This window comes from Crocodylus porosus, unplaced genomic scaffold (assembly GCF_001723895.1).
Source record: "Crocodylus porosus isolate Cpor-Errol unplaced genomic scaffold, CroPor_comp1, whole genome shotgun sequence".
NCBI lineage: Eukaryota > Metazoa > Chordata > Crocodylia > Crocodylidae > Crocodylus > Crocodylus porosus.
Window position 1 is genome coordinate 12303797 of NW_017728909.1, and position 12490 is coordinate 12316286.

The 12490-nt window shown below is 45.4% G+C and overlaps 1 protein-coding gene across 1 annotated transcript in view; it reads left to right on the forward strand.

Annotated features, from left to right (window-relative positions):
• The window catches only part of LOXHD1 (lipoxygenase homology domains 1), a 193395-nt gene that overhangs the window by 153195 nt on the left and 27710 nt on the right, over positions 1 to 12490 (forward strand). The window contains exons 36-37 of the mRNA XM_019531681.1: positions 3062 to 3239; positions 10017 to 10202. Of these exons, the coding sequence (XP_019387226.1) occupies positions 3062 to 3239; positions 10017 to 10202 (364 nt within the window). The remainder of the gene's footprint in view (positions 1 to 3061; positions 3240 to 10016; positions 10203 to 12490) is intronic.

Below are 12490 nucleotides of genomic sequence, written 5' to 3' on the forward strand. Positions count from 1 at the left end.
GCCTTTCTTTCCTATCCTGTCCCTCCTGTACAGCCTATAGCCCTTCACATTCACCGCTCAATCATGCGTTGAGTCCTACCACGTTTCCGTAATCCCCACTATGTCCGGGCTGGTGTCAGCTAGCAGGAGGGTGAGTTCCTCCTGCTTGTTACCCATACTATGAGTGTTTGTGTAGAGGCATTTGAGGCCTCTAGTGGATGTGTGTACTGACCCCCTAGTCCCAGCTTTACCCTGGCCCCTATCTCTTACCTGTTTATTCACTTTGCTCGTTGGGCTGGGCTGTAGTTGTGGGTGCTGTTTGGTCTGGCAGTCTGATGTTTCCTCCACCCTCATCTTCCCCTTCCCCGTCATACCGAATGAAATCAAGTCATGTTTCTCTGCCTAGCCCTGTCTTTTCCATACAGACACATCCATACAGTTGTGTGGTTTGACTCAGTGATCTGTATCAGTACCCTACCAGAACCCCCTCCAGGGCTTTGTGAATTAGCACCTTGATCCACATATCATAGGCAACTGGTGGGGGGGGGGGCTTGTGCCCCCCTCCCCCCGACAAGGCTGTCCCCTACCCCTGACACAGCCTGTGGCTTCTACGGGTGCTCACCAGCCCCAACCCCACTGCTGACGCCACTAGTGGCTTGCGTGGGTGCTCACCAGCCCTGTCCCCGACGCCGCCAATGCCAGCTTCTGCAGGTGCTCAGCAGCACCGCCCCTACTCCCGACACCTCTGCCAGCTTCTGCGGGTGCTCACCAGCCCCACCCCCACCACCAGCTTCTGCAGATGCGCCCCCAGACTCAGGAGGCACCAGGCGCCCATGCCACATATATTCCTGATCCTGCAGGATTGAGTCACAAATGACAAGTAATTGTGTCTTTAATAGAGAGGGCAAACTCCACCAACTTCTATCCACTTGATCCTTCTGAACAACCAGTGGCTGCAACAGTCCAGTCATGTAAATATGCCACTGGCTTTCACTAAGCCCATCTGAGAAATATGAACAAGCAGACCTCTGTCTCACCTGGTTGTCCAGGGGCTCAACATCCCAATCCCAGAGCTGTTGCAGGGACAGGCAGACAAATAACAAATGGGTCAAACCCGCTCTTTTGAAACACACTCCTAAAAATGAGACTTAGCTGCTTTTGAACATGCATCAACTCCATTCTCAGGATAGAAAGGAAGGAAAGGAGAAGAAGGAAGTTAAGAATCAGAACTTTCCGACTAGCTATATTGAAAGGTTTGGAACAGAACAGGTCTACCGCCCTCCCCTCCCCCAAGGTAAAAATACTACATTACATTCACAGCTTGTGAGTCAGAACAGGAGCGAAATGGAAAATGAAGGGAGGGAGCCATTGTAAGCTCTGATTTGTATTCCAAATTTGAAGACTTGTGTAGCTTGGTGTGACATAAAAACTGATCGGAGCCCATTTCCATTTCTGTCAAAAGTGCATATTAAAACTGCATAATGAAATACATGTGGGGGTAGCGCTAAAATCTCAGACAGATGGTTCACAGTACTAACTAGCATGGTAAAATGAGAAGCTAGATTAAACCATCAACCCTGTAATTAACCATTTGCTGGTCTGTTTATTCACAGGATAGTCTCCATGTTTTTCTCCTAGTGAAACAATAATAAGTGTTTCTTATTTTATATTCTCCTTGGTCTTTTTGCCAACCATTTGCTGGGCATAATGTATGCTGCCTTTAGTTTACCAGAAGTAGGAGTGTATAAATACTAATTAAAATGCATGGATTATCAACAGGGTGATGCACGGCCAAATCACTCAATTCACAAGCAGAGAAACGTTCATAGTTTTGACTTTGCCTGCATGAGATTCATTGCAGCTCCATTCAGAATCTCAGAGGGGCATCTAACCTGATGTTCAGGACCCAAATTGCATTTCAAAAGGCAACAGATTTAAACTATCAACATGGAAAAATATTATTGGGATCAAAATCTTGATGTGGAGCATGGTGGGGAGGGGCCAGCCGTATTGATGATTTTGATAATGATTCTTACTTGCCTGCCACCATACACCGATGTAACAGTTTACTAATATAAGTCCCAAACAGATCTAGGCCATGCATGGTAGTTTGAAGGAGTTAGGATAGATAGCAAACCACGTTGGAAGTTGTGAAGAGCTGAGGAGAATTTTAGGAACTTTCCTTTGGTTCAGGATGATAGTTTTGCAGTGTCAACCTTGAATAGTCCGCTCTTCTTTCCATAAACATCAGTTGTAACCTGGAGTTCGGGGTGCCTGGCACTTCTGAAAATCAGCCGGCGGGGTATGGGTGCTAAAGGTGCACATCGACAGTCCAGAGGTCACAAGCTCAACGCCACGGCAGAGGTGCTCATGGTGCAGCTCTGTCATGTCCCAGCAAATCTGTGAATTCTTCTAAATACCTTGACACAAGGGTACAAAAAGGAGGAGTTTTTAGGTGGCCCAGAACTGGCCGCCAGTTTTTAAAATGTGTGCTTTCATATCTCCTTGCCTGCCCCGTGGCATCTTTATAGGTTCTGTGATGGTTATATAGTTGTCCTGTGCTAATTATCTCTGCTACTTGACAAGAGCCTTCCAAGACCCCTGCTAGTAATGGTCAAGTAACTCAGTAAGCTGAGAGTTAAAATGGAAAGGGTGGGGGGACTTTTTAAGTGGAAGAATACAAAATTGTTCTTCTCCAACAGGGACAGACCCACCCGCACGGCCAAGTTTTTTTTTACCGTCAAGACTCCAGAGTGGCAAAGTTGTCCAATTCCTCCTTTGCATTTTCCATCCAAACACCTGCACAGAGCTCGACAGAAAAGATTGCCTCCCACCTGCCTAGCGGGTGCTGCAAGCACTAGCTGCAAGCAAGGGCTCAAGAGCAGTGCTTCCCTTCCCTCCATGGAGCCATCACAATACTAGTGTGTCTAGGGACTGGTGCCGTGAACAGGCCAAAGTCTGTACAGGACTTTGGCTGATTGTCCTATTGATTCTCAGCTCCGTCCTGTTCTTTCTCAGCTCCATCTTTACTCTCATTAACACTATGACTGAAATCCCTTTGTTTGCTTTGACTCTTCCCCAGATCCTCATGAAGAACCTGACTAATCAAGAAGTGACCACATTTACGTACAGTGAATGGCTGTCAAAGGTCCACCATCCTAAAGGAGCTCTCGTGTGTGAGATGCCAGGTGTGATAGATGATGAGCAGATGATGGAGGATACAACCTATACTGTTCAGGTTAAAACCAGTGATGTTATAGGTAGGTGGCTGTCTCAGTCTTTTCTAGAACCAGGCTCAACTTTTACAAACATATCAGTTTCCTTTCCTTTCCTTTCCTTTTCTTTTCCTTTCTTTTCCTTTTTTTCTTTTGCTTTTCTTTCTGTTTCTTTTCCCCTTCCCCTTTTGGAACTTATTAATATTAGTATTATCCTACAGCAGGGGCAGGAAAAATGTGGCCCGCGGGCTGGATGCGACCCACCAGGCCAGTCTATCTGGCTCATGGGGCCCCTAAAAAAAAATTTAGGAAGTTAAAATTTTTATGCCTTTGGCTGCCTGTCATGTGGCCCTCGATGGCTTGCCAAAAGTCAGTAAGCGGCCCTCCACCCAAAGTAGTTGCCTGCCCGTGCCCTACAAGGTCAGACAAAAGGTCCATCTAGCCTAGTATCTTGTCTGCAACAGTGGCAAGAAGCAGATGCTTTGGGTGAACAGTGAAAGAAACAGAAAAAAATGTCTGAGAACAGAATTAGCCTGAAATCTTGAAATTCCTGGAGGCTAGAAACTTGATTCTTCAGGAAAGCCAGCTTTATTCAGTGGGATTTGTCCTTTAGATCAGGAAACTTGGTACAGAGCAAGGGGAATTTTAAAGTCCCAGGACTTCATTTGACAGTAGCTGTTGTTGCTGCTTGAAAAAAAAAAAAAAAATTGAGGGTTTTTTTTAATACAATACAAATATCAGAAAACATGAATATCAACTGTACATGTAAAACTAAAGCATGTCACTAACAATAAGCAATACAATGAAAAAGAAAAAAAGGAGGGAAGAGGGAGGTATAGAAAAAGAAAAGAGAAGTATGCAATGAGCAGCAATCCAGCTACCAAAATATTCCAGGAATTGCTTTCAGATTGCACCAAACTTTTCAAAGCAGTTAAGCCTGCTAAACGTGACTCCGTAGATGCCAGCTCCACCATCTCATTGTACTAGATTTCAACCTTTGAAGATGTCCTACTTTTCCAGTGCAGCAATATAGACCTGTGTATACTAATAAGGCCTGCTGTTAGCGTGCAATCTGGAAAGGATTCTGTTTGAATTATACCCAAGTGGACATATATTTGCCAAAGGTATCAGTTAAACCATGTTAACCATGATTGCAATGCATCACATCGCCAGCATGTGTCTACTGGCAGTATAGTAAGTCTTTCTTCAGAAGAAGAATGAGCTGGAAGCTATCACTAGACATGCTGCTATTGCCACTGGACCTTTTATAACCAGGTCCTGCTACTGCCCACAGGACAAGGCTGGTCTTGTGGTTAAGAGTTGGAGGCTATGGGTTTTATTCCTTGCTCTTCATGGATTTCCTGTGTGACCTTGGGCAACTCTTTTAGCTTCTCAAAGCCTGGGTGATTTCTTTGGTACATGGAGTGGATAAAGCTGACCTTCCTTTGGAAATTTCTTGGAGAGCTTCACATAAAGGATAAAGAATGAATGATGTGGCATTCACATAAAGAATATAGGACCCAGCAAGCCACCGCAAAGGTAAAGGGATGGCTTCAGGAAAGCTCAGTTAATGGCAGAGAAAAGCTGCAGAGCTTTGAAAATCCCCGTGCCATGGGTTTCCCATGTCATGTTCTGGGATCACTGCCTATTTCCACGAGAGCCTCTCTCCAGCTGCTCTGAGAAGGCTATGCTCATTTTGCACAGCCACTTAATGCCAAGTCAGTGCAAGGTACATGTTACCACTTCTACACGTTTTCTGACAGATTTATCTCTGCTGACGGCATATCCCTATCCCACTCTGAGGAGCATTGCTCAGTCTTTTTCTCTCTTTCACGTAACTGTTTCCAGCATTGCTATTTGCACCAGAGGTTGAGATTTGCATTTCTAATATAAAAATCTTCCCTGACAAGGTGACCTCTGACCATTTTGCAGCCTCTGTACCCACTGCCTGTCATAAAAATCTGTAGCAAAGTATTCAAAGCAAAAAAAAAAGAAAAAAAAAGAGGAGACTTGTTTGTGTGCCTGACAGTCCATCTGGTATATATGGTGTGATTAGACTCTGGACTTTTTGTGAAATTCAGCCCTGGCTCACAAGGGCCGTGACCATAGGAGCAGGAGAAGAATGGACGATGACAGCAGTAGCAGACGCATCTCCCCTTCACATTGAATGAAGGGCGACAGGTATTAATGGGGAAGCATTTTATTTCATTATGAGCTGCAGCAACCAGGAGGAGAGAACAGATTACAAATGAGATTTGAGACTGCCAAGACTTTGTTGTGATTAGCACGTGGGGCAGGCTGACATTAATGCGGCACCTTCTGTAGCACATCTGGGAGAGGTGCAGTGAGGTCCCCACCAGTTGGGTTTGTTCTGTACTTCATGGAAACTGCAGGTTGCATCTCTTCAGGAAAAGATCTTCTATTCTGGTGATAAACAGCTTGGCAGAATATATAGCGCATGATGCATCCACCTGCTGTTAGGCTTATGTAAACCAGAAGTAACCATGCTTGAGTGAATGGGGTTGCTTGGGTAGAAGCGGAAGCTGAATCAGGCTCATTTATTGCTATTCCTGGGGTTATTTCCCGTGTCTTCTCCACAACCTCCAAGTGCCTTTGAGTCATGTTGAGGCTACCCAAGTGAACATACTTCCCAACCGTCTTAGTGACTAACTCTTCCCATTACTTGGAAATACTCCTATTTTGCTCAAGCTTAAGAAAATGCTCGAGTGACAGATGGGCCTTCTGCTCTGTTCTTAGAGTCAGCAGACTTGGGCAATAGTGGAACGAGAGAGATGATGTTAGAGCTGGGGATCCTCTGTTGCTCATGACTTGACTTCATTCTTCCAAAGGTCCAACTTAGAGGGTATCGGAAACACCTCTGACCTCAGCAAGCAGCATAGTGGATAGGAAAAGAGAAGTTCTGTACAGTAGCCAGATCCCTATTAAGGCATTTTCAGTGAAAACCAACACCATGAGTTGCACCCTAACCAAGACAGAACGCTAGTGCCCAACATGAACTGGGAAGCAATAATTTTGCAAGAGGCTGTTTAGGAGCCTTAGAATCCCGATCCTGTCCGACGAGCTTTGGATGCCACCTTAGGCTAAAATAACCATCTTTGGGAAGGTGTGGATAACTTTATGGTGAAGAGTCAATTGAATCACAGAAAAGTGTTCAAAAGAGAGCACCATGAGGGCCCAAGTTCTCATTTGGGGGTCTAAACTGATGTCTTGGTTTTCAGAAATGCTGATTTTCTCAAAATTGGTCTGTTGGTACACTCAGTTTCAGCTGCAATTAATGGGGCTCTTTTTCCAAGTCTCCACAACTGGAAGTATTCATATTTGTTGATAAGTACCTTGCCTGAGGTCCCTGTAAGTGTGTCTGGTTGAACAGTGCAAGAGTGGGCCCATATAATTTTGACTTGAAAAAATGAGTGTGGAAGTCTAGGGAAGAGACTCAGCAGGGAAGAAAGGAAAGACGCATTGTGAGTTAGCTTAAATGCAGGATATATTTTAAACCCATGTCATTCCAGATACATAGCTGAGTCATCCAGTGCTCAGGCTTGTCTCACTCAAGTGTCCTCTCCTCCTTTTAATCTTACATTCAATGAAGTCACTGTATTTTATCTGTAGCCATCAAGCACATGGCGCTGCAATAAATATCTGGAGATCATAATAAATATTACCTTCTGCATCTTCAAAACACATTCAGCGGATTTTGGTGCCTGTTTGTTACAAGATTCATGACTGTGTAATAAGCTTAGCCATGGTTCACAATTCACCTTTTAGTTGTAACCAGCATGAAAGGTTTGATCGGAAGCCTGGTGCATGAAAGGCAAGATTCCCATTGATCTCAGTGCACTTTGAACTAGACCCAAAGTCTGGTTGATTGGTTGCATTGCTCAGAAAAAGCCAGGGGCCTGCTGTACTTTATACCCACCTAGGCATAATGGCACAGCATCACACTGACTTCACCCCGTCATTTTGTCCATCAGTTGCCCATCACCTGTGCAGCAGTTTGGAAATGTGCCTGGGTGTTTCACGAGAGCCAAACAAGAGACAGCGAGGTGACATGCACGTTGATCCCACAATTGCTGCTCTTTTCTTTCACATCTCCTGCTAATTGCAGGCAAGGTAAATGTCATGGCGTGAGGCCTTCATAAGCTTCTTCCTGCCAGGAAGATTTAGCTAAGAAGCAGTTGGTCCTGTGTTTTCAAGACCTTGGATTAGTTGGGAGCCTGCTTCTTAGAAGGAAGTGTTTTGTTCCTCCCCTCAGCAAGCTGGAGGGACATAAAAGGTACTGCCAGCTGAACGGCACAAATTCCTGCTGCTTTGTCTCCTTTGCAAGTTTATTCCCACCCCCCTTCAGGGAACGGTGGAAAATTAGCCCCATTTTAACTAGACAATTTGTCATGTGGTGATGGGCCTTGTTGTGTGGCCTTGCCTTTCCTCTGCACGTATACAGGTTTCTGATTTTACTCTGTCTGCCTTTGTTTCAAGATGTTCTTGGTTTAAATTATCCCTAGATTGGCATTGTTTCAGATGCTCATCCTGCAGTGAACCATATTTTCTCCTCAGCCTTTCAGATCCCTGGTATTTTCTCCTTGTGTCTTGACCAGAGCTGTACAAAAACCCTAGCAAGATGGGTTCAAAGTAGGTTGTGTAAGAACCTTTGGGGTCTCAAAAGCAAGGATTTCTGCTTTAAGGCAGCAGAAGCTGGGTTTCTTTGGGAACCAGAATTAGATCGGATGATCTCAGTCTCGTTTGTGAGAAGCAGAGGCTTGGCTCTGAGCTGCAAATCTGATTGTGTGCTACTGGGCATGCTGATGTTGTCAAAAATATGAAACAATGAAGAAGAAGGTTCCCAGTTCCTAGGATAATTATAAAAGGTGCCAGGCAAAAATGACACGAAGCACAAAGGGATTGGACTAGATGACCCTGTCAGTCCCTTCCAAACCATTTTCCTATGATACTCAGTTAAAATGCTAGTAGTTTCATAATCGTGTGCCCTCGTGCTGGTGCAGTGTCACATAGCTGTTGTCTACAGTGAATAAAAGCAGCAACTACTTGAGTCACATGGAGTCCAGCCTCCTGTAACCACAGGCACCCAAGCCTGTCCAAAAAACATCCATTTTCAAGCTCTTTGTGCACCAGTGGTCACTTATTTTGTAACAGGCAGCAGATTGGATAGATGGCCTCTTACAAATGCCTCCTCCTGTGACTGTTAGACAGCGAGGGGTTGGGGCTAGGGAGCGGTAGGGAAAGAAAACACGTGGTATTTCCAACTACTGGGGTAACACAGTTCTCACTGAAGTCAGAGGTCACTTCACCACGGACTTCAGTGGGAGAAGAATTTGGCCAGTGCTAAACGCGTCTGCAAACCCGATCCATGCTGTTTCTATTAGAAGAGTGAGCTCATGCCCAGACACTTTGTGGATGGAGGAGAAAGACGGGAGGATGCTAATGACAGTGTGGGAATGAGGAGCATGGAGCTGCTGGAGAAGAGACTGAGGTCACTTTAATGAGGTGTAGGTTGGATAATGGGCTGTGTAGGGTGGTGCTTGCCCAGTCCTTGGGGGTCTCCAAGAGGAGACTGGACAGGCGGCTGGCTGGGATCACATGTCCCCAGGTTTGGTGACCCTTTTCTGGCATTCCAGGAGGTCAGACTAGGTGGCCCGCTGAGGTCCCTTCTGGCCCTGGAAGCTATGAATCCATGAATGAGAGAATGGAAAGCAGATGCACTCGGAGACCAGCAATTAGGCCAGATCAGTGATACACTCCCCATGATCTTTAAGTTCCTGCTCCACAGAGGAGGGAAGGCACTGCAAGATGGGCAGCAGCTGGAGCATCTGGCCATGGGGCAGGGCTAGCTCTGCGAGTGCTAGTGCAATGCTTTGAGGATCGATTTGTGGGGTCACCACCGATCCGGAGAGGGAGGTGGCAATATGGATGGGGGCCAGGGCAGCCGTGCGCAAAGGCTTCCTGCCACATGACAAGCCCAGGACAGAACTGTCCTGCATACACTGACTCCTTGACCACATCTTTTGGTGTCATATTTTTAAACAAACGGGACGCATTGCAAAACGCTTACTCTAGGCTTCACCCTCCTTCTGTCACGAGCCTCCAGGCTCATGTGGCGGCCAGTGTTCCCTCTTATGCAAAGGTAGGTCGTCCTGCTTGCATGTGTTGAAATCCAGTGTTGCTCTCATGATACTCATGCTTTGGGAGACCACAGGATGCTTCCTAAGTTAAAACGTGCACAGCAGAGTCTCAGGCTGAGGGCAGTGGCTCATAAAACCAGCTTCTTACTTCTGGTTGAGAAGTCATGGTTTCCAAAACTATGGGATGGAGCAATGCACTAAGACATGGGAGCTCCAGATCCTGCTCTCTGCTATGCTACTGGATTGCTGTATGACCTTGCTCAAGTTACTTCAACTTCTACAGCTGTAAAATGGGGACTGGGTAACACTGATATTTGTGCACTGCTCTGAGATCTATGGATGAAAAGGTCTGCATAAGAGGAGATCATCATTATTATGATGATAGCTCGAGGAGAAGGGTTTGCCATTTCTGTGATATTTGTGGGGGCAAGTTAAAAGGATTCATGTTACTGCTTGTGGCCACTCTCTTTGCTGATCTAGCAGAGTTGTGCAAGATGTTTATGATCCATCTGCTCTGCCTTGAGGGACCCACATGTTATAGCAAGAATTGCAGCCCCTTTTTGCCTGCCCTTGCGATATCCACTTTGGCTAGTTTAGCCATCTTTGGTCCACACTGTGAGACACATGGGCATCTACTGAATTATGTCTTGCTGCCTCTTTCTAGGAGCTGGTACAGATGCCAATGTCTACTTGATTATCTTTGGAGAGAATGGGGACACTGGGACCCTTCCACTGAAGGAATCTAATAAGTCTAACAAGTTTGAAAGGAACCAGATGGATATCTTTGAGTTTAATGACATGCTGAGCCTGGGAGAGCTCTGTAAGGTGCGAGTCTGGCATGACAACAAAGGTAAGACCAGCGCCAGTGGCTGGCTAAAGGGGGATGTGCGCAATCTAGTGGATTTGGCAGGGATGTGGGAGACCTGTTTCCAGCTCTGTCACTGTCTGATTGTGTGACCTCGGTCAGATCTTTTCATGTGTCTAAACTTTTGTTTCATCCTTTGTCTGTCGTGCCTAAATAGGCAGAGTCCGAAGAAAAGGAACTGTCTGTTACTGTAGATTTGTACAGTATCTAATGCAACGCATTCACAATTTAAGTTGGAGCTCATTGCACTACAAAGAACCATAACACCAATAACAGTCCTTGTACTCTGCAAAGTGTCGGGCACCCAGGGTCAGCTCATGCGCTACCTATTAGACATCTAAGTAGTTGGTAGTTTCTCAGAGCAGAATCACACTGAGGTCCACTTAATCGTCCAATAAGTGGAATGGGATCTGGGGCCCTAGCCTCTATCCTTCTAGCAAAATGACTCTGCAAATATAAAACTTTAATTTTAGGACAATACCATACTCTAGTACAGGGGCGGGCAATTATTTTGGGCGGAGGACCGCCTACTGAGTTTTGCCAAGCCATCGAGGGCTGCATGACAGGCAGCCCAGGGCAGATTAATATTAATTTTCTAAAATTTTTAGGGGCCCCATAGGCCAGATAGAACGGCTTGGTGGGCCGCATTTTGCCCACACCTGCTCTAGTAATTTAACTCTAACGATCTGATTCTGACAGTCAACAAAGTAACATAGTTTGATATAATGGTTTGATCTACACACGTATAGTTTGCTCTATACACATGCCTGTTCCCGTTCTAATTAGAGTGCTCCAGTGCTGCCTCTCTGTCATGTGTATTCAGCCCCCATATATGTTAAAATGGCCTCAAGAGCATTTTGTCTAAACCTTGTTGAATGAGCTTTAGATAAAGCATCCCACAGCCATTTTAAAATGCATGGGGACTTAATACATGTGACGGTGGGCTGTTTTAATTAGAGTGGCTGTCCAGGAACCGCTCTAATTAAAATGCCGTCCCCACTCCTGAGCACATGTATAAGCAGCCAATGTGCGGACATTTAGAAGGAAAAAAGAGGTACATATCTGTGTCTCTCCATTATAATGGCTATATCATATGTAGAGTTTGTGTGCTCTGCAAAAGAGATTGTGGTGTTTTTCTCTTCGAAACCATACAGGCATTACATAGTTCAGTGCTCTGTACTGTTTATATTCTTTGGAGAGGTTACTCAGATATCACATTGCATGGTAGCAAACTCAAACAATACATTTCCCCGGCCATTGTAACTGCAACTGTAGTTGTAACTGCAGTTACAGTTGTACAACTACAACTTGTATCATGCCTACTATCTAAGTTGTTCATTTGAAAAAGGTGATGTAGCATTAGCAACTGGTTTTTATGATGGCAACGAATGAATGAACCAAATATGAAAAGTATGTCTATGGTGTTATCCAAAGGCATGGTTACAGCGCATGTAGGCATCGAGAGGAGGATGCTGATTGCAGCGTAGTCGCAGCAGCCTGGTCTAGCCCCCTGAGTACTCACTTTGGGTCCTAAGTAGATTTTGTAGCCATGTAGAACCCAGTATTGCAGTACCAATTTAATTATCAGTACCTCAGCCAGCTAATTTAAAGTGACCTCGGATACATCTACACAAGATGCAGTGATGTTTTTGGATTGTAGTGTGGCTGCATGCTCAGAAGCAGCTTATTTTACTTCTCTTAAAGACAAAGTAGAGACAAAGGTAGCGGGGAGGGAGTGCACAAGCTGAAAGTACTATGATCCCTTGGGACTAAGTTTCAAACTGAAAACTTGTTTCCTGTCAGCCTCCAGATAAACTCTGTGTACTTAGGCTTGTGGTGATTGGTGAAGCAGAAGAGCAAAGCATAGGACAGATGAATTTTCACTCTCTGTGGCCTCCACATTTGTGTACCCAGGCCATTGCAAGTATAAGTGTGTCCTCACAGTTTTTGGCACTCTCTGGCAGTAGCATCATATGGAGCAGGCAACAGAGACCCCAGCTGAGGCATTAACAGAGGGTGCCACTGCCAGCCCAGCTGCTGTAGCTGGGCATCCCCCTACCACCGCTTCTGCCACCTGTGATATGGATCCTGTCTGTTAAACCTCTGCTCACTCATTAGGTCGTTTGGACAGGAAATCAGTGTCTGTAAATTGGGGATTTAGAAGCCTATGCTCTCATTCAGATGAAAATGAGATGTGCTATAAGAATCCCCCATGGCTGTGCAAAAAGTGTGCAAACAGGCTCCATACAATCGTAGAATCACAGACAGTGAGG